Raw genomic sequence first — 20,498 nt, 5'->3', positions numbered from 1 at the left:
TCCGGGAGGGCAACCCCCCCGTCGTACCATGGGAGCGTCAACTTCGCCAAGGCAATACGCGGCCTCCCGTCCCAGAACAGGCGACGCTGTAGACTCTCCACCTCACGGAAGTAGCGCGCCGGGATCAAGTCCATAGTGTTCGGGAGAGCGTATAGGAAGCGTGGCAACGACATCATCTTAAACAATGCCGCCCGGCCGAGCGGCGAAAGCGGCAGGCGCCGCCAACGCGGGACGTCCTCCTTCAAGCGCTGGAGGGGGGGAAGCAAATTCCGCTCGTAGCGGGCCTCCGGGTCCAGAGTAATATAGATACCCAGGTACCGAAACCCCTGAGAGGCAATCTGGATCGGACAGTCCCGCGGGAGGACGGGAGCCTCCCCGGAAAGCACATACACACATGATTTAGCCCAGTTGATGACAAGGCCTGAGTTGCGGCCGAATGAGCGCAAAACATCAACCAGGACAATCAGTGATTTACGCGGTGAGGCGAGGTACAAAAGGATATCGTCAGCGTATAGGGACACGCGGTCCTCATACTCGGGGGTCCAACGGAGACCACGGATGGAAGGGTGCCACCGCAGCCACTCCGCCAGGGGTTCCAAGGCCAGTGCAAACAGGAGAGGCGACAAGGGGCAACCCTGTCGCGTGCCCCGTCCCAGCGCGAATGGGGCCGAGACTCGTCCATTCACCACCACCTGCGCCAATGGGCCCGAATACAACAATTTGACCCAGCTGATGAATCCCGGTCCAAATCCAAATTTCGCCAGCATCGCCCAAATGTATGGCCACTCGAGTGTATCAAACGCCATGGTGGCGTCCAAGGACGCCAAGATGGCCGGCTCCCGCACAAACGGAACACGCGCGAGCACCCCGTGCAGGCGCCGCAGATTAAGGGCCGTGTTGCGATGGGGTATAAAGCCGGACTGGTCCTGGTGGACCAGATCGCCCACCACGCCGACCAGCCGGTTGGCGAGCACCTTGGCGAGGATTTTGGGCTCCGCATTCAAGAGCGAGATAGGCCTATAGGATGTGACCCGTTCTCGGGGTCTCCCCTCCTTGTGGACCACCACGATCGTAGCCAGACGCTGATCCGGCGGGAGGGAGCCCTGCGAGTGGGCCGCCAGGAACATCGCGCGGAGGTGGGGTGCCAGTACATCCGGTCGCAGCTTATACAGCTCGATAGGGATGCCGTTTGGGCCCATGGCCTTGCAAGATGCGACCGAGCGTAGGGCAAGGGCAATTTCGTCCGAGGTGGGAGCAGCCTCCAACGACTCCCTGTCCTCCCCCGAAAGGGAGGGCAGCGCGATGTCCCGAAGCAGGGCATGGGAATCCTCCTCCGAGCAGGGAGAAACCGGGGAATACACCTCGCGGAAATAATCCGCGAAGCAAGAGACAATGTCTTCTGGCTCGGTGACACGCACACCATCCATTCTCTCGATCAGCGGGACCACACGATTCGCTCTCTCCTTTTTATCCCACCACGCAATCAATTTACCAGCCTTATCACCCACATCATACAGTCGCCCCTGTTGCTCTCTACTGAGGCCCCCGGCCGCCTCCGTGACGAGGGCCCTATAGGCCGCCTGCTTAAGGTGTAGAACATGTAGTGCGGCATCCGTCACCCCACTCCCCAGGTCACCCTCTAGTTCAGTAATTTCGGCTTCCACCCGGGTCACCTCCTCCTGCTCGCGCCTCCGGGCATGGGAGATAAAGGAGAGGGCCTCCCCTCTAAGAACTGTCTTGAAGGCTTCCCACAGGGAGATAGCCGAAGGGACAGACCCCATATTCTCCTCAAAATACCGCTGCAAGGATTTAATCAAGTCAGCACGAATAGTGGGGTCGCGCAGGTACCATGCATTGATTGGAGCTACCCTGCCCTCCCCCCTCGGGAAGACATCAAAATGCAACAGGAGCGGGGAGTGATCTGAAATACCCCGCGCCAGATGGCGCACCTCTCCCACTCTCCCAGCATAGGCCGCAGGGACAAGGACATGATCAAGCCGCGAGAGGCTACCATGGGCACCCGAATGGAAGGTGTACTGCAGCTGCGCGGGATGTTTTAGTCGCCAGCAGTCTACCAATCCCAATGTATCTAAGAGGCCGGGCAGCCACGCCTGTGCCCGGGGGAGGTCCCTAGGGGGGTAATGATCCATAGTCCCAGAAGCCACCGCATTGAAGTCCCCCCCAACCACCAGAAGCCCCCCCCGGGAGGTCAAGGAGGAGGCGCCCCAGGTCCGCAAAAGTGGTAGATTGTAACCCCGGTGGGACGTACACTGATACAAAAACGACTACTCTGCCCTCCATTCTCCCCACCAAGACAGTGTAGCGTCCCCTCTCATCATGGCGCACCTCATCTATTTCCAGCGGGAGCGAGTTCTTAACCATGATGCCCACCCCCCGCGAGCCCGACGTGAAGCCCGAGTGGGCCACCAAGCGATAGCCCCGCCGATTCATGGCATAAAAGGAATTACCAATAAGGTGTGTCTCCTGCAGAAAGACCACATCTGGCGAAATTCGTTTCAGATACTGCAGGACCACACCTCGCTTAATCCTATCCCCCAGTCCGTTAACGTTCCATGACAACAGAGTCAAATCCCTACCCCCCATCACATACAGAAGCCATCATTTGTCCCCCCAAGAGCACCTCAAAAACACCAATACAGTAAAGGGTTTGCCTTGCGGTAAAAACGAACAACACCCCACCCCAGCCCACCCGTCCCAACAGAACTCCCCCCGCCCTGCACCCCTGCATGAGCCCAGACAGCCCCCCCAAAGTGCAGTGTGCCTGTCGCCCCATAGATGAAAAAACTAACTAGTCCCCCAGAGGAGGAGGGAAAGCCCCCAGGAGACCCCGTACGACCTCCACAGGAGGGGAACATACACGAGCAGTCAATGGTGACAATAATGTTGTCCAGAGCAAGGCCTACTATGTGTCCCTCAGTCGCCTACTATGTGTCCCTCCCCGCCAACCGCACCCCCCCCCCCCCCTCCCCACCCCCCCGGCCCCGATCCCCGGGCAAAGTGTCCAACCAGTCCCCGGCCGCCTCGGGACGATCAAAAAAGTGCGTGCGGCCATCCAACTCTACCCTCAACTTAGCTGGAAAAAGCATTGCGTACTTCAGGTTCAGGTCCCGTAGGCGACGTTTGACTCCGAGAAAACTCAGTCTCTGCTTTTGGACCGCCGGAGTAAAATCAGGGTAGAAATTTACGTCCATGTTGTCGAGTCTGACCGGTCCTTGTAGCCTAGAAGTCTGCAGGATAGCGTCTCTGTCCCGAAAGTTGAAAATCCGGGCAATGAGAGGCCTCGGCGGGGCTCCGGCCTTAGGTCTTCCTCCAGGGACCCTGTGGGCACGTTCCACCGCAAAGAGTTTACTCAGCCCCCGGGGCTGGAGATGGGTGAGAATCAGGTCCTCCACAAATAGATCCGCCGCCTCCTCCTCTCGTCCCTCCGGCACCCCGATAATGCGGACATTGTTCCTCCGGGCCCGACCCTCGGAATCCTCCAGTCGACGATCCATCAGGGCGCTCGCCTGGCCAAGCCGGCGCACCTCCTTTTGGAGGGCCGCCACGTCCGTTACGAGGCCCGAGGTAGTGTGGGCCAAAGAATCGACCCGGTCATTCGTTTTGGACAAATCGGCCCTCACCAGGCCCACATCCACGAGGACCGAGTCTATCTTCTGCGCCAGAGTGTCAAAGCGCTGGTCCACCGAGGCCTTCATCTCGGCGATGGCGCCCATGACGTCTCGGAGGGTCAGATCCGCGGGCAGAACAGGAGCATCAGTCGGGCCCGCAGGGGACGTACGCGGCGCTTCTGGAGATCCCTTCTGGAGGGTGTAGCGGTCCATGTTATTGGACTGATGGGCCGTGCCACGGCGGGTCGATTTCACCTTTGCCCGGTCGCCATCTTGCTTTGTGGACATGGCTGCAGTCCTCTAATCGTGCCAATCTCCTCGAAAGGGCCGACAAACCAGTTCACGGGCTCCGGGGGGGGGCGACCACAGTTCCGCAGGACGGATCACAGCCGGCGGGCCGGCTGGGCACCCGGACAAGGCCACACCACCGCACACCGCCCCGCAACCCTACCTCGCCTGACAGCAAGGAGGGCGCGAAAGTGAAAGTGCGGGGTACGTGAGTCGCCCAGCCTTGCCCGCCGCTGTTGTTCACTTTGTCTCCGGATCGCCCCACAACTCCAATCCGGGGGGCCGGCGTGGAGAAGGCCGCAAACCACAATCGGTGCTCCCGCCGGTGTCCGAGGTCCAATTCGGAAACGGAAAACGGGTGTCACCTTAGCTCGGGCTCACGAACACAGTCCCCTCATCTGGGAAAGGATATAGTCAGGATTAATGCAGGAGGTCGCGGAGGTCCTCGGGAGCTTCGCACCTACGCGGCCATCTTGGTTGCGCGCTAGGCTCCTGTCTGTAAGGTTTCTTGATCAAAACCCAATCATTAAATTTGAGGATAGGAGCAGTCAATGCATGAGGACCAGCATAAGCTTTTTTCTGAATTAGCTGTTTGCCAACTACTCTGTTTTTTACCATTTGTATATCTAGTGCAGTATTTTTCTTATTCTGTAAAGCTGAACCTGCAGCTAGGTTGGAAAACCAATGTGGCACCAATTTAGATCTAGCTTCTCTGCCTCTCAAGGCCTTAAATGGTGTGACACCAGTAGTAGAATGAGGAGTTGTGAGAACTCCATACCTTCTCTTGCAAGAAATCTCCCACATCAAGATTAGCTGCTAAGGCAGTTTGCACTCCTTCCATTAAGAACCTGTTGGCCCTCTCCACCAGCCCATTGGAGGAAGGGCTATACAACGCCACCTGACGGTGTTTAATTTCATAATCTTCCATAAACTTAGAAACCTGGTGTGAAAGAAAAGGTTGTCCATTGTCAGTAATAACACACTTAGGAATACCTTCAACTCTAAACAACCTTTGAAGAAAAGAAACAACCGTGGAAGAATTGGCTGCGTTTGTAAAAGAATAATATATCCAATTGGAATGATAATCAATAGCAACCAAACAGTATTTTTTTTTCATCAGGTAACATGAGAAAAGGTCCTGAAAAATCTAATGCAAGTTTTTCCCATGGGAAATCAGGAAATGGAACCGTCCATAACGGTTTCTTACTGGTCTTCCAGTGTTTATCAGAAACAACGCAATTTGGGCAGTTGTCTATAAATGTAGCTACTTGCTTATCTATGCATGGCCACCAATAAATTTCTTTCAATTTCTTGCAAGTGGCAGAGATTCCTAGATGACCTTCGTGCCCAATTTTTATAATCCTTTCTCTGAGCGAAGCTGGGGGAACAAACAAACCATTCCTTATGCAAACACCATTTTCAAAATAGAACTCCTCATTGACTTGTGCGAAATGTCTCAGCTCATCACCTAAGTTTTTACTACAAGGCCATTTATTTTTAATAAACATTTCAACTTTCCTCAGTGTTTCGTCAGATGACATTGCGGATGCCCACTCATCTTGAGATATGCTCCCAATGAACAACATCTAACAACCCAACTACACAATCTTTGTTCGTATCATCTTCACCATCACTGCAGTTAGAGGAATTCGGGAAAGACAATCAGCTCGAATGTTCTTGCCTTCTTGAATATATTTTATTATCAGGTTGTATTCCTGTAGTTTGGAAAGCAATCTGACTAATCTTGCAGAAGAGTTGCCTAACCCATTGCCAGAAAGTAATGAAACTAATGGTTTGTGGTCAGTGAAAATTTCGCACTGGTTACCCCAAATGTATGTTTTAAATTTTTGGACTGCCCACACAATGGCAAGGGCTTCACGCTCTATCGTACTGTAGTTGCACTCAGTGACAGTCAGGGCACATGAGGCGAAGGCAATAGTGGTTTCTCTACCGTCGACCCATTGTCCAAATACTGCACCGAGTCCTCTTTGGCTTGCATCCACAGATATAAAAGATTTAGCATTGGAAACGAAAGGATGTAATGCAGGGGCATCAATAACTAACAATTTCGTTTTCTCAAATGTCTCATTCAAATTGTCAGACCACTCAAATTTAACACCCTTCTTGAGAAGGCACCTCAAAGGTTGGACTATTTGAGCGTAACCAGGTACAAATCTTGCATAATATTCACACAGCCCCAAAAATGAACGTAAAGAATCTTTGTCATATGGAGGAGGAGCATTGCGTATTGCTTCTATGTTACAAAATTTAGGTTTAATGCCATTTGTTGATATTGTGTGACCTAAATATTCTACTTCATTGACCAAAAGTTTACATTTATTGGCCTTTACAGTCATGCCTCTGTCACGCAAGATGTGGAATACCTCATTGAGTACTTTTAAATGTTCTTCCTTAGTTTCAGTGTGGACTAATATGTCATCTTGGAAAGCTTGTACATGGGGAATGCTGCCAAATAAATTGTCCATAAGTTTTTGGAACACGCTTGCCGCCGAGGCCAGACCAAACGGTAATCTTAAGTATTTGAAAGCTCCAAATGGAGATACAAATGCAGTAAGAGCTTGGCAATTAGAGGTGAGTTGAATTTGATGATATGCGGAATGTAAATCGATGGTTGAGAAAAATTTAGACTTACCAATATTGGCTAACATTTCGTGTATTAACGGTAAAGGGTGACAATCGACTAATATGTTTTGGTTTAGGGACCTCAAATCCACACATAATCTCAAATCGCCATTTTTTTTCTTCCGTAAAAAAAACGGAGAAATCCATTCCGAAGAGTCAATGGGTGAGATGATACCTTCAGATTGCAGGTTACTGAGGAGTGATTTAAGATCATCTCTTATGCTGAGAGGTACAGGTCTAACTTTGTGTGATAGGAATGGCATTCTTTTTAAGTACTATAGTGTGTTCATAACCTTTAACAGTACCTACAGAATTCTTGAAAACGTCGGGAAAGTTTTTGCACAAGTCTTCAACCATTGAATCAGGGATGTTTATTGATAGAATATTTGGTGGTAAGTCACCTAAAACTATTGGAGGATCTTGACCAGGGCGTAAGATAATGCCCAATAGAGCAAGGTCTTTCCATCCGATTATGTCTCTACCTCTGATGGCTATGTATATTTTAGTTCTAATTGATCAGCCAAGACCTTGTAGATTGTCCCAGAAAAACCCAATGAGATCTATGTCTTGTTCGCCGAATGCTTTGGGGTTGATGTCAGGGTTAATGAGCGGTGTGTTGTTGGGCCAATGTTTGTAAAATGTGGTGTCTGCTAAGATTGTGACCGGCGCTCCTGAGACAGCCATGGCTAGTATGGTTTTACTATCAATGCAAATGTCAACCAGAGGCCCTTTTATGGGTTTCCCGAATAATTCTGGAACTTCAATAGTAACCACAATGTTCGAAAATTTAGATCTTGTGTATCTGAAGAATTTAAAGAAATCGTAGAAATATTTACTCTGTTAGAAGATGAATTATATACATTACTTCTACAAACACTTAAAGTGTCCGATTTTTTTGCATTTAGTACATTTTTTCCCTATTCCGGGACAGCTAGGATTATTCCCAATATGGTTCCTAGAACCACAGCGGAAACAGACTAATTGAGTTCTAAGCGATTGGTTAGTGAATTGTTTCTTCTGGTATGTTTGTTTAGTGTTTGTGTTTATGGCACATACAGCGTTATCCTCAGAGATCAAACTCACATTTGCAGATTCTGTAGGAGAGAAAACATTTGCATTTTGATTAATGTGACCAGACAATACTTTAGATGTAACTATTGACCTTTCAATACTTTTGGCAACATCAATAGTTTCAGCTAAAGTTGGATTTGGGAAAGTGAGAAGGCGTTCTTGAACTTTCTTGGAGTAACACCAAAAAACGAACTGGTCTCTAATGTGAATATCTACCTTGGGTCCAAAATCGCACTTTTCGGCTAGAACTCTCAAAGTCGCAATAAAGTCTTCCACGGATTCTTCAGGGGACTGCTTGCACTTGGCAAAATTAAATATTTCCAAAAGAACACTAGTAGCATCAGAGTACTGTTTACCCATACGCAATTTAGCTTCTATGAAGACATTCCATATGGTATCTTCGGTCGCGGGAGAAGGGTAGCGTGGGAGATTGTCAAACTCTGCGACCAGCTGTACCGAGATGATTGACTAGAAGAGCCAATTTCCTCGTAGGAGAATAACCGTTGGCGTCAATAGTGGTGAGGTAATTCTCAATCTTTCAACCATTCGGACCATTTCAATTCAGGTTTACCAGGTTTAATCAGAAAAGGTGCTGGCTGAATAACTCCTTGAATGGACGCCATGTCACCACAGATCCACTCGGAAAGTAGCAGTAAATTAACCACCAGAAACTAACTAATGTAAAATGAGTTGCTGTCTTAATGTAATAGAAATTATAGTATTTCCAAAGAATAAATGAGTAGAACTGTACGCTGCAAGCATAAAAGTAAAGAAATAATCTCTTAAGGATCTGTGAAAACTCACTGTAACAGATCAGGTGAGCAGATGGTGTGCGAATCACCGAAACTAGCTTCGCACTGCACGGAAACGAACAGAAGCAATGAACCTTTGAAGAAACGCCGCTTTGTTTACTCAGCTGACGGCGGATTAACTTCGTGATGACCCAATATGGCCGCCGCTGAGCGTGTGACGTCAATACGCTTCGCGCAGAGCCTGTAGGGAAGTCAGGACCGATGACCGCTCTGGAACGGATCAGAATGGCAGAGGAGCGAGCTTGGAACGCAGAGAGCGAGCAGGTAGGCAACTTTCAAAAGTAGCTTCCTCGCTCTCTCGCACCATGTAGTTGCGTAAATCCAAATAGTAATCCACCAACCTGATACAAAGATGCAAAAAAGGAGATCCCTTGAGGTGCGACAATATCAGTCCGGTCCGGTGGGCCTTGAGATGTCGGCAGTTAACTTGGCAGGAAAATCTGCGCAAACCCCACTCCTGGTACCAATTGTAGTATAGGGGTAACGCCAATAAGACCAGGAAGCTAGTCGCGTAAAGTCCACTAACTTTATTCCAAATACAAGTGTAGTGGCAAGCATCAAAGAAGAGCCCACAGAGACAGCAGCTGATAAGTAATCCTCTCAACAGTAACTGAACTCCATGGAACACACATGACATAGTAAGAATCTACATTAAGAGTTCTAAACATTTAAAGCTACAGCAATTAAATACCATTACAGTATACCACAATTAGACCTAAAAGACGTCTACCTTCACATACCAATGAACCAGAGGCACAAGAAGTACATCAGATTCCTTGTGGACTGAGCACATTACCAATTCTGAGTGCTACCCTTCGGGATAAAACCTCCACCAAGGGTGTTCACAAAATGCCTAGCAACACACCTAAGAAGACAGTGTATACATGTCTACCCATACCAGGACGACTGGTTGGTAAAGGCAAACTCAAAACAAAAATGCCACAGGGACATGCAAACAGTCATCAGCATGCTTCAGAATCTCACTTTTACCATAAACCACAAAAAGTCATCACCACTCACGCAGAGGGTGAAAGTTTTTCTGGGGGCAACATTAGACTCAAGGACAGTGCCTAGAGAGCATCAGCAATAGCAGAGCAAGCTCTGCGCTACTGGAAGGTACAGTCGCTGACAGTGAGAACTGTCATAAAGCTGATGGGCATGATGGCTTAGTGTTTCCCTCTTACCACTTGCAAGACTGCATATGCGACACATACAGGATTGTATCCGCAACGGATTGTTACACGCCACAGGGGAGCAGGAAGGATTGCGTGGTTGCATGCTGCAAAACTACTCCTACGTGTAAGCAATCCTTTTGTTTTTATAACCACCTACTGGCAGCATTTGTCAGTGCGATTAAATCACTCTTGCTATATGGCTACACACTATGTGATGACCCAACTTTGGAAAGGGCTGCAGCTGGTCCTATCAGTTGAAACAACACAGAGTAGAATGAGCTCTTAAAATCGTCCTATTAGAGTGCACCTCATACGCAGTGTCATCTTGGTTGGTGAGCAGTGACAAATTGGGCCTAGTTTCTATAACCCCTGATGGCACCGTTCTACCCCGCTGACCTTGTGAAGGATGACATTCTCTCCCCATAACCTCTGTTGGTATCTTCCAGTCTTAAACCGATCCTAGGCTACTGGTGACCATTGACCTTTGGCTTTAATTTTCGAGGTCAAACCTGGACTCTTTTTCTTAGTTTGTAATTTGATGAAACTAGCTGACTACTGGTACCACGACAGCCAGACAGTCATCTCATCCAGTCCACACATGCCTCGACATTTGGGTTACTCTGTGCCAACAACGTGGCCTCAAAGTCAAGATAGTGCTTGTCACACCAAATGCTTTATGCACTACAGTGCTCACCATGGAGGTGGTGTTTCCACCGGCTTTCAACTGATATGGCGTTCTTATTCTGGCACCCCCATGCATGCTCACTGCTGCCTTGCATTTGACATTCCTGGTGATCCCAAGTGGCTGTCCTAGATTAGCTAGGAGCAAAGGGGGGCGACAGAGTAATCTGAGGCAGAGGTCTCCAACATTGCTTAAAGAAAATTTGTGTTTCATTCGAGATGGTGACCAACGTCCGAACCACAAAGAAACTTGTGATCACAGATATGTTGGTAAAATGAGTTAAACATGAACTAGTACGCTAATGAACATAATGTACCGCATTAGCACCTATAAATGAGCAGTAATTCGTTTTTGGGGCGACCTTTAGCGTATAGACAGATTGTGCATTTGGGGATTTCGTAGCAGATGGTGCATAACACGCAAGGAAAGTACCATTTTAAAATCTTGTTAGCGTTTATGCAAACTTTAAATCATGTATTAGCACATTTTTCTATTTTCCATAATGGTCTATGTATCACACTTTGAAAGTTTCCAAAATACATCTTTTCCATACTTTTCTTTGCAAGCTATCACAATTTTCTCAATGGGCAGACTTTGCATATTCCATAATAACTCTTATCGGGAGAAATCCAAAGGGAGGTACCACTATTCCATGATCCAAATTTATATTTTTTGTTTTTTTTACGCGCCCGTATCAGAGCAGTAAGGGGTGCAGAACTGCAAGATGCATAAGTTTGACTTTGAATTGATGGGGAAAATGCGTTGCCCAGTAGTTCCACGACATTATAGATCCAACCGAAAGGGTGAACTGCACTTTAATTGGCTAATTATTATTATGTTAATAATTGGCAGCATGTGTCTCAGACCCCGACAAACAGCCACGGCTCACAGAAGCAGGAACTGCCTTGTGACAATGGAGGTGGACTACTTTATAGAAGTAATTGTGGTTCTAGCTCTGTCCAAACAGGAGTCAGTATTACAAGGTCCAAAAGAAAAATAGCCAATGGGGATTAGAATTTCCCATTTAGCCAGCTACAGCGTCATGTTTTGTCTCATGGCCAGCTGCATACAATACAATTTTGCATAATGCCGAAGCTATTGCTTTGCATTTTTCCTTAATTCTTAAATTCATTTTGTAAGCTTTCATAAAGCCACAGTATACATTCTCTTTGTGGTCCGCCTTTTTGAGTGGTGATTGTGTCTTATTTGGACCATAGATCCCACTGCTTGATCTGCAAGCAGAGGAGAAGATATAAGCACTAGCAGGAGAGGGGCTTCTTTTTTAAGAATGAACCCACCATTAAGGGGGTTCAGTTACAATTATTCAGAACTGAGGAAAAAGTGTTGGGAAAATAGCGCCATTGAAGACAATCAATCAGAACATTCTTCTTAAGCTCCCTTTCAAAGAAAAAGGATTGTCCACTGCAACGGTGGCAAAAAAAGAGGTTTAGATGATCAAGAGAGCAACTTTTCAGGGTCTTGTGAGCAATATGTTGCTCACAAGCTATGCATTGTGTACCACTGCTGTTGGGCAACCAGGAACTTCAAACCTCATTCCATTGCTATCATAAGAGGTCTGATATCCCTGTTGTGAAAGGTTTGATGGGGCACATGTATTGATATGAAGCAGGAGAAGTAGCTTTGCCCAATATTCTGAATGCTACCCTGCCACATCCACCCACCTTAGATAACTCACTAGTCTTTAAGACATGTCCCATACTTCTTTACAGTCTTTGTTTTTCAGGCACAAATTAATGATCAGAGAGCAGAGGCCAAACCGTGTGCTTGAACAGTCCAGGAAAGGCCATTGATCACATTGGCAGGCACTGGTTCAAAGCCTGGGGCCATTCCACTTTATTCCATCTTTCTTGAGAGTGAGCTGTGTACCTCTGCTGCCTTGGTACGTTTAGGATATCAGAATTTTAAAGGGTGCATGACTGTTGAAGACGAATAATTTGTTTATCTAGAGCTTCTTTGTGCATTCCTCACCTTTTTGCAAAACGACCTGTTCTTACATGCACCTCAGCCAAAGATCTGTACAATTTGATTTCCAATATCCATATCGCAACCATATAACCTGTAGACCTGTCTCTTGTTCGCAGTCGATGCCAATGGATACATTCTTGATACCCGCCTCAGAGCCACCCGTCTTCCTATCTCTGAATGTCAAAAAAGTAATTAACTTTCTGGAATAACACATTCCTACAAAGCCCAAAGCGGATACTCGCGGTGCTGCTCTGTTGACAAATATAGCCACTCCTCTGTCCCTTACACTGAAATGGAAGTATTTACATGCTCTGCATATTGAGAGAGTTCCTTTTCCTTTTAGTGGAGCACATGTGAAGGTAATTCTTATTATTGGCAACTACATCCTATATAAATGTTGTTATACAAACAAACGCTTAACTCCCAAGTACACCGTGGGGAATAAAAATGGTTAAATAAAAACAGGTTACGCATTTGTAAATTGTCTGGCTCTGTGCATGCAGGCTGAGACATTGAATCATAATAATTCAACAATGTATTTAATACATTGGAAGTTCTAAAAGTGTAAAATGTCTACAATAGAAATAAAAACTGAAATAGATGTGGTGATGTTTGTCTCTCTGTAGTCTGAAGAGGAGGCTTATGCATGGAACAACGAGGTGAAACAAGGACTGTCCAGCAGCATCTTCACCAAGGATCTGGGCAGAATTTTCCGCTGGCTCGGGTATTGTCCCAATTCACTTTTATCATTTATTGTAATTGAACTGCATGCAAATTAAAAATCGATATTTTCACATTTACCTCAAACAAATTCTAAAAAAAAAAAAAGTGTAAAATCACTGGAGACAAAGTGGTTAGCAATGACTTCTGATTACCTTTCCTTCTTAGGCCCAAAGGCTCGGACTGTGGTATCGTAAATGTCAACATTCCAACCAGTGGAGCCGAGATCGGGGGAGCCTTTGGTATGTATTAAATGAATGTGTGCATTGAAACTAGATTCAACACAAGCTCTTCATTTTTCATTAGGTTTGGATTTTGTTTACAGTTTGATATTTGTTTTCATATCATGCCCTGCAGAGACTGAAGAGAAAGAGGGCTTCTAGACACCTTGCTTATTTGGGCAGGGTTTCGACTTTTCTGTTGCCATGATCCCCAAATGTCCTACTTATGTTCTGACTTATGAGCAAACTGCGGTGGGGTTTTCAGTTGCTTCTAAGTTTTCATTGCATTTGATAGCTTCACAAAAACTATGCCTTCTACAAACATATTCAGTGTCAAACTCTATTTACATTTGTTGGTCTCGTCATAGTATGAAATTGTCCCTCTTGGAATTGGTGATTCTGAACACTGTTTTGCCAGGGAAAAGTAAGATATTTACTGTCTACTCTGGTATTCACTTCTTTATCGAGAGTGACCACATCACTGGAGAGATACCTACTCTCTTCCGAATTCCAGCTGTGTGTCCCTCATGAAAGGTGACATCATAACCCTACATTGGAAGAAAACTACATATGGTCATAGATTAACCCCTCTGTATTATGGCCGCAATAAACTTTAGATGAAGTCTAGAACTTACCTCTAAATAAACCAATTTCTTTTATGACAACCATATCCAGGTTGATCCTAACCCTTTTCCATTAAAGGCCAATACGAGGAGTCACTGGGTACCTCGTGCCAGGAAATCCGGTCAAGTCTTTAAACAAGAGGGTGTAATCTCTACTCTCCTCCTCCTCCTATTAGTATACAAAAGTGTTGTTGTTTCCTACACTACCACAAAGAGCATTGGAAATGAGAAAGGTTATGGTTTCCATCTTTTTAATGGAAAAGTTCTAATCAATCACTCCTTGGTGCACTCATCTTTGATACAAAGTAGATCTGTTCACATCTTTTTGGCATGCGCATTTGCATAGTTTGAAGAAATCGCCTTTATTTCACCCTTTGTCCTACTAATCACTGCATTGCACATTATTGCCCATTCCAAAACACTCATAATTGCTTTGCCACTTTCTTTGAATTCCCAGTGTCAGTATTCACTGGGCACCTGTAACTTTGAAAACATAAATGATTAGATCTTGACCCTCATTACTATTCATAAATACTCGAGTATATGCTCAGCCTAAATTCTGGTTCCTTAAATACTTTTTATTTTTTAACTGAGAGAGACTTAATTTCTGATCCAAAAAACATTGCCTATTTAAAGTCAACATTTTCTTTTTTGCCTTTTTACAAACATTCCCAGATGTGTATATATAATGAACACCATGTTTGTGCAACCAGGGTGTGCCCTTTTCTTTTTTCTTAAATAACTTCTTTTTTTATTGTTTTCCATAAACAAAATTCGGTACAGGTTTTTGAAGCATGGGAAAACAGGAGCTATAATAAGTCATACATGTATTTGTGGGGGATGGGGGTGGAACTTCGATGTTCCATTTACAAGCAGTATCCCGCTTGGCCACCAGGAACTCAAGTCCGGCCAGAGTCTTGATGCCTGTATAAACTTCCCAGCCCTCAGTTATGCCCAGAATCATGCCTTGTGGTCGAGGGGCACTGGGTGGCCAACTGCCTGTGTCTAGTCTCTTTGTATTTACTGCACGTACTCTGTCATCCTGAGACATGTCCATATCACATGCAGAAAGGTGCCTTGCTCGCTTGTGCATTTAGGGCAATTGGACGAGCGTACCATCCCCATCTGCCACTGTTTGGTCAGGTAACAATACATTCTGTGGAAGTATTTGAAATGTATTAATCACTAATCGGCTGAAATGGCCAAACCGCACAAGGCAGTTTTTGCTTTTACCCAGGGTTTGCCCTTTTCACAGAAAATATTAGGAACCTATTTTACTAAATGCTGTCAAAGGGTTTTATAATCTGATGTTACTTGAACTTCTGTTTTGGGGCTAAAGTGCAGACCTCCACAACAACAAAAAAATAAAAAGAGCACATATTTTTCCAAATAGAAAGAACCAAACTATTAGTGGAAGATGAAATACCAACCATGACTGTATACACAACAGATGTAACTATGTACATCAAATTACTGCCAACCAGGTATTTAAACAGAAAATATATAGCCATACAGAACACAGTCAGTTTTCCTTTACTCTCATGGGTGCTCCCAATACTAAAGTTGTGTATGATACATTTTAAAACATGTGGACTATATTCAGGAAAGTATCGATCTTTCAATCTAGCCACATCCTCAACGACTTCGATTCTAGGAACACAAACCTGCTCGACTACAGCAAGTCCATCTATTACAGAATGTGGAAAGTGTACAAAACTCATCTTGGATTCTGGAGAACAATGTTTGAAAACAACATAAGCATTAAAGGATGCCAAATGAAACAAATTAACATCCAACTTCTTGCACCAGATATGACTTTTGAGCTGCATTGTAAGCCTTCAACCTTTGATCTACTCTTATCTATACCTCCCTTGTGCTTGTTGTAGTCTAAAATGCACACAGGTTTGTGCATTTCTGCTACCTGACCCCAGGTAGCCACAGGTGAAGTGCATTCATCGTGAGCATGTGGACATCTCTTCTGTCTGAAAATTCCACAGTAAGAATTTCATTACTACTCAAGGCCATACTCTGTCCCCTTTCAGGTTTTGTTTTTACACACAAGTTCTTTATGGTAAACATTATGGTTAGAGTGTATTGTGCCACATGCCACAGTGTTCTCTTTGAACAATTCCTCAAATAATTGCACACTTGTGCTGAAATTGTTCACATATAAATGACCTTCATTAAAAAAGTCCTCTGGCAAGTTCTCACACAATATTTTCGCTGACTCCAAAAGTGGAAGGGCAAACAGGGGGGTTAATTGAAGAATCCCTACCAGTGTACATCCTGAAATTATACGCATATCTAGTGGCACTTTCACACAGCATGGACAGCTTGATACCATAACATGCTTTCTTGCTGCTAATGTATTGTCTTAATATCAAACTGCCCTTGAACCGGACAAGGGGGGAAACAATTACACTAAAGTCAACAAAATACATATCTTTCACAAATCCAAATGTGAATTTGAAACACAATAAAACCTAAGCTAAATATTCTACAGTGACTTCAACTAGGGAAGAAAAGCATTCAAGCAGGGCAACGATTTGAAGTAAACTTTACAAAAATGTTTCCTTACCAAACAAAAACAATTACACAAACTGCAGATGTACCAGTGCCGAAACCGCAAGCGGGTGTTGCCATCAAGAAAATCAAAAGCTTTACAAATACAAATGTTGACAAGAAATAAAACCGTTAACATTATAAAACACAATGAAGTCTGTCCCTAGGAGCAGATTGGCATCCTAAACGCCCAGTCTCCCACCAAGGGGGGTACAAAGCAAAGATAAATAAATTGGCATCCCTGAGGGGAGTGACCCTTACCCCAACCAGTTCACACATCCTGCCAGCCACAATCTAGTCTACACATACCGCTATCCACACACATTGCCATTCATGTGCAAGTCCGCACACACTGCCAGTAAAATTCAAGTTCCTACACATGCCAGCCACACACCTGCAACCATACGCCAGTTCACTCACACTCACACTCACACCCACCACCCAAACTTATTCCCTGGTATCTACTGGCTCATTATGATGACATTGGTGTTCTGTGTGCACGCTGATGCCATCATCGCACTGGGTGAAGGGTGGCAGTGCTTCCACTGTCAACTCTGGTGGGGGCATGTGGCTGGAGGGGCCTATGGGGGAGAAACAGCGCTTCCCTCAATGGGGCGATGCTAGGACATGCTGCACATGTCCTCCACGCCCAAACGCTGGTGCTGCGAACTTGTTCAGCTTGTCCTTAAAACTGAACTGGTTAATACCACTGTGTTCTAAAGAACACTGGGCTGGCTTTCACTTTTTGTGTTGACTGATTGTTGAGTGCTAAGCTCACGCACCTCCCACACTATCTCTGAGAAGCCTGTGACAGCTTACCTTCAATTCACAGAGATTTAAGTGTGGCAAGGGTTGTACTTGACCCAGTTTGAAAGCCACAGTAGGATGAATCTCGGGACATCAGAGGCAAGCTACCTGCGATTGAAACCCTGCAGTCTCTTTTTGCCCCATGGCATCCCAAGTTAGGTCTGACAGTTCTGTTGCATGGTCTTTATATGGTGCAACGTTCTTTGTTTCCACTATCCCCTTGGCACTCTAGAAGTTTACATTCTGGTATTGGTTGATCCCAAAACGGAGGGTGCTCCTAGATGGGATTAGGTCCAGATGCCCTCGGGCAACAACTGTTTTGTATTTGTACCCCTATTTTTATATTTTTGTCTGATTCTGGGAGCATTTTTGTCTTTGTACTACTGGCAGCAGGTTCGCTGCTCGGTTGAAGACTGCATTGCACTGACATCCAGAGCTTTTCCATTGCAGCTCCTAGGCTCTTTCACCTTGCCGTCTTCCTGCTCTGACGCTTGGAGTTTTCAAAAAACTTTTTGTTTTAGCATTGTTGTACTTTAATATGACAACAGTTCTGCGGTATAATTTTATTGGATATATGTAATTTGAGCAGCATTCTGTAAGCTTCTAGATCGTGATGTTTCAAAAAGATTTTAAATAAAATGAATGTGTAGTTCTTGCTCCCGTTCACTCGTTCACTTAGTTGCTTTCCTTCTTTTTCACAATCACTACGGTGTAATGCAAGGTACTTTCCATAAACTGAACTTGCAATGTGTAATTACACATATAGAATGGATAAAGACTTCAAATGTTAATTGTATGTAGCAGCAGAGTTAATGGGTAAAAGGGCAGGGCTTTCTAAGTAGTATATGTAGTTCTCCAGTTCTGTATATTTTATATAATAATTTGTGACCTGACTTGTTTTAGGCCTCTGGGTGCTTGTGTGCAGTACTTTCTGTGTGTCTTTGCGTATTGTACCAACCCATAATATTGTTCACTGTTCACAGAAGACCGGTTAACTGGCTGGTTGGCCTAATAAACTCAAACTGTTCTATTCCATGGTTCCCCATATTGATGCTGGGAGATGTAAAAAAATAAAATCTATTTAGGGCCAGATGTACGACCTTTCAATTTTGCAGGTCGTAAATTGTGAGAAATTTGTGACTCGCAAAACGGAATGTACTAATGTGTCTCATACACATGTAGTGTTTCCCAATGTGTTCGCAAATGACCTGCCTCAACAATATTCATGAGTCAGGTCTCAATTTGTGACCCATTGGGAATGGGCTACAGTCACAGGGATGGTGGCCTGATAGGGACAGCAGACCAACCAGTAGTTCATTTGAGCCAGTTTTTTCTCGTGGGGGGGTGGGGGGAGGGCACCGGCACTTATTTTTGGGATTGGCACATATTCCGTCACATCAGAGATTTCCTGAGGCCAGCAGAGGGAATAACAAACCAGCAAAACAAAAAGATGGAGGAAAAGAAACACAGAAAATCCGTCAATAACAGAGAAAGCAGACCTCTTTAAGAATGAGCTAATGTGAGACCGTGAATTAAAGAGGCCTGCGGTGGATTCAGGACAGTGCACACTTGTTAATCAAGCTATGACATTTTATAGTGCCAGCCACGGGTGTATGAGCATTGGAATTTATTATTTTAAAAATTCAAGCAATGAGACCACCAGGTCTGTGTTGGCTTTTTAAATAAAGCATTTTTTTTCTTCAAATGCAGCCCATTTGCCTTAAAGAAAAATGGTATGCGTTTAAATAAAAAGAATGAAAAGTTTTCATTTTTTAAGGGCTGGCAGTGGTCCGTGGAGCACTGCTTACTTGTAAAAAAATATATATATATTTTCGCTGCCGAACACAAAGGAAAGGGGTCCCATGGAGACCTCTTCCCATTTGCAAATGGCTTATCACCAATAACTGCAATTTTTTGGGAGACAAATGTACATCCCCCTGCGACTTGCTATAAGGAAGAGACCCCTTGGCACGCCCCTTCCAAAAAGCGAGTTGCACGCCCTATTTTGCGAGTCTTTGATAGGTTACTGACTCGCAAAATAGGGTTTGTAAATACTACGACCCTTTTTAGGTCGAGCCTAGCGGTAGTGCGCTGCTCACTCTGCGAGGCATGCTGTAGTAGGGTATGCTGTGGAAGCCTTGTCCACTCTCCGCCCATATTTGTCATTGGCTTTGTGTCATTGTCCTTCGAAAATGCTGGCTTTTGATTGATTATGAGGCTTGTTAGTCCCGCCTTGGTACCGCCTTGTCTCCACTTGTTAACGCCCATAAGGACTGGACCTTTTACTTGGCTTGTTACACGGGGGGCTTTATCTGGTGGGTGAGCACTAATTTGATTATGTACACTGATGGGGACAATGGCGGCTGCAGCGCTATATGCTCTAAATTGTATGCCTTTTACTTTAATGAGCGCGGCGCTCGCTTTAGGGACACAGCGCTCACTTTATTTAATTATTTTTAATGTTCATGTTGAGCGCGGCGTCCAGCTCTGGGACTCCGCGCTCTGTTTAATTTTTTTAATTACTTCCATAATGAGCGTGTTGCCCGCTTCAGGGACACCACTCTGTTTGTGTTTTTTTATTTTTTATTTTTACTTTAAAACTGAGCGCGGCGCCCGCTTCAAGGACACCACACTCAGTGTTAAAGTAAAAAAAATAAACTGAGCGCGTTGGCCTTGAAGCGGCGCCGCGCTCGGTTTTAAACGTAACCATTTGCAATACAATAGGTCTCGCATTTACGCGAGTCCGATTGCATTGCAAATGTTTTTTTGTGGAGAGCCGTTGGAGCCATTTCATGCAGTCTGGTATGGATGTAGACAATGTGAGGCTTCAATCAATCCACGCATCCACTTAAGTGAGTAATTGGCGCCCGGGTTGTGGAATGAGTGCCTCCATTTCACGAGCGCTTCTCCTTGCTTCTGAATTAAGTCATCGGCTCCGCGGTAGAGGGTGCTCTGTTAGCGGCTTTGTTGGCCTGCTACATTCATGCTGCTCTGTGCGGAGACGTGCACATGGAAGGAAGGAACAAAATCTCTCAGGCAGGGGGTGTGCACTTACCTGCCAGGAGTGACCGGTCTGCTTCCAGCTGCTCGCATGATCTCTGGAGAGGAGCCCGATGGAATCGACCATTAACGTCACGTGCCACAGGCTTTTGTTCAATTTTTTCAGCCTTTCTTTGTGCCCATATCCTTGAAGTTGCATGGTATAATAACTCCCTTGTGCACTGCACTGGTGGGAAGAAATGCAGTGGTCGTTGACTACCGAAGAGTGTTTCTTTGATT

General features: G+C 45.4%; 1 protein-coding gene across 1 annotated transcript in view; it reads left to right on the top strand.

Moving 5' to 3' along the window:
• ALDH7A1 (aldehyde dehydrogenase 7 family member A1) overlaps positions 1–20,498 on the top strand; it is a 295,831-nt gene that overhangs the window by 225,029 nt on the left and 50,304 nt on the right. Inside the window, exons 15-16 of the mRNA XM_085632694.1 lie at positions 12,913–13,010; positions 13,175–13,248. Of these exons, the coding sequence (XP_085488820.1) occupies positions 12,913–13,010; positions 13,175–13,248 (172 nt within the window). The remainder of the gene's footprint in view (positions 1–12,912; positions 13,011–13,174; positions 13,249–20,498) is intronic.

This window comes from Triturus cristatus, chromosome 2_1, assembly GCF_964204655.1.
Source record: "Triturus cristatus chromosome 2_1, aTriCri1.1, whole genome shotgun sequence".
Classification (NCBI taxonomy): Eukaryota; Metazoa; Chordata; class Amphibia; order Caudata; family Salamandridae; genus Triturus; species Triturus cristatus.
Note: the sequence above shows the minus strand (reverse complement) of the source record. Positions and strands in the feature narration are given on the sequence as shown.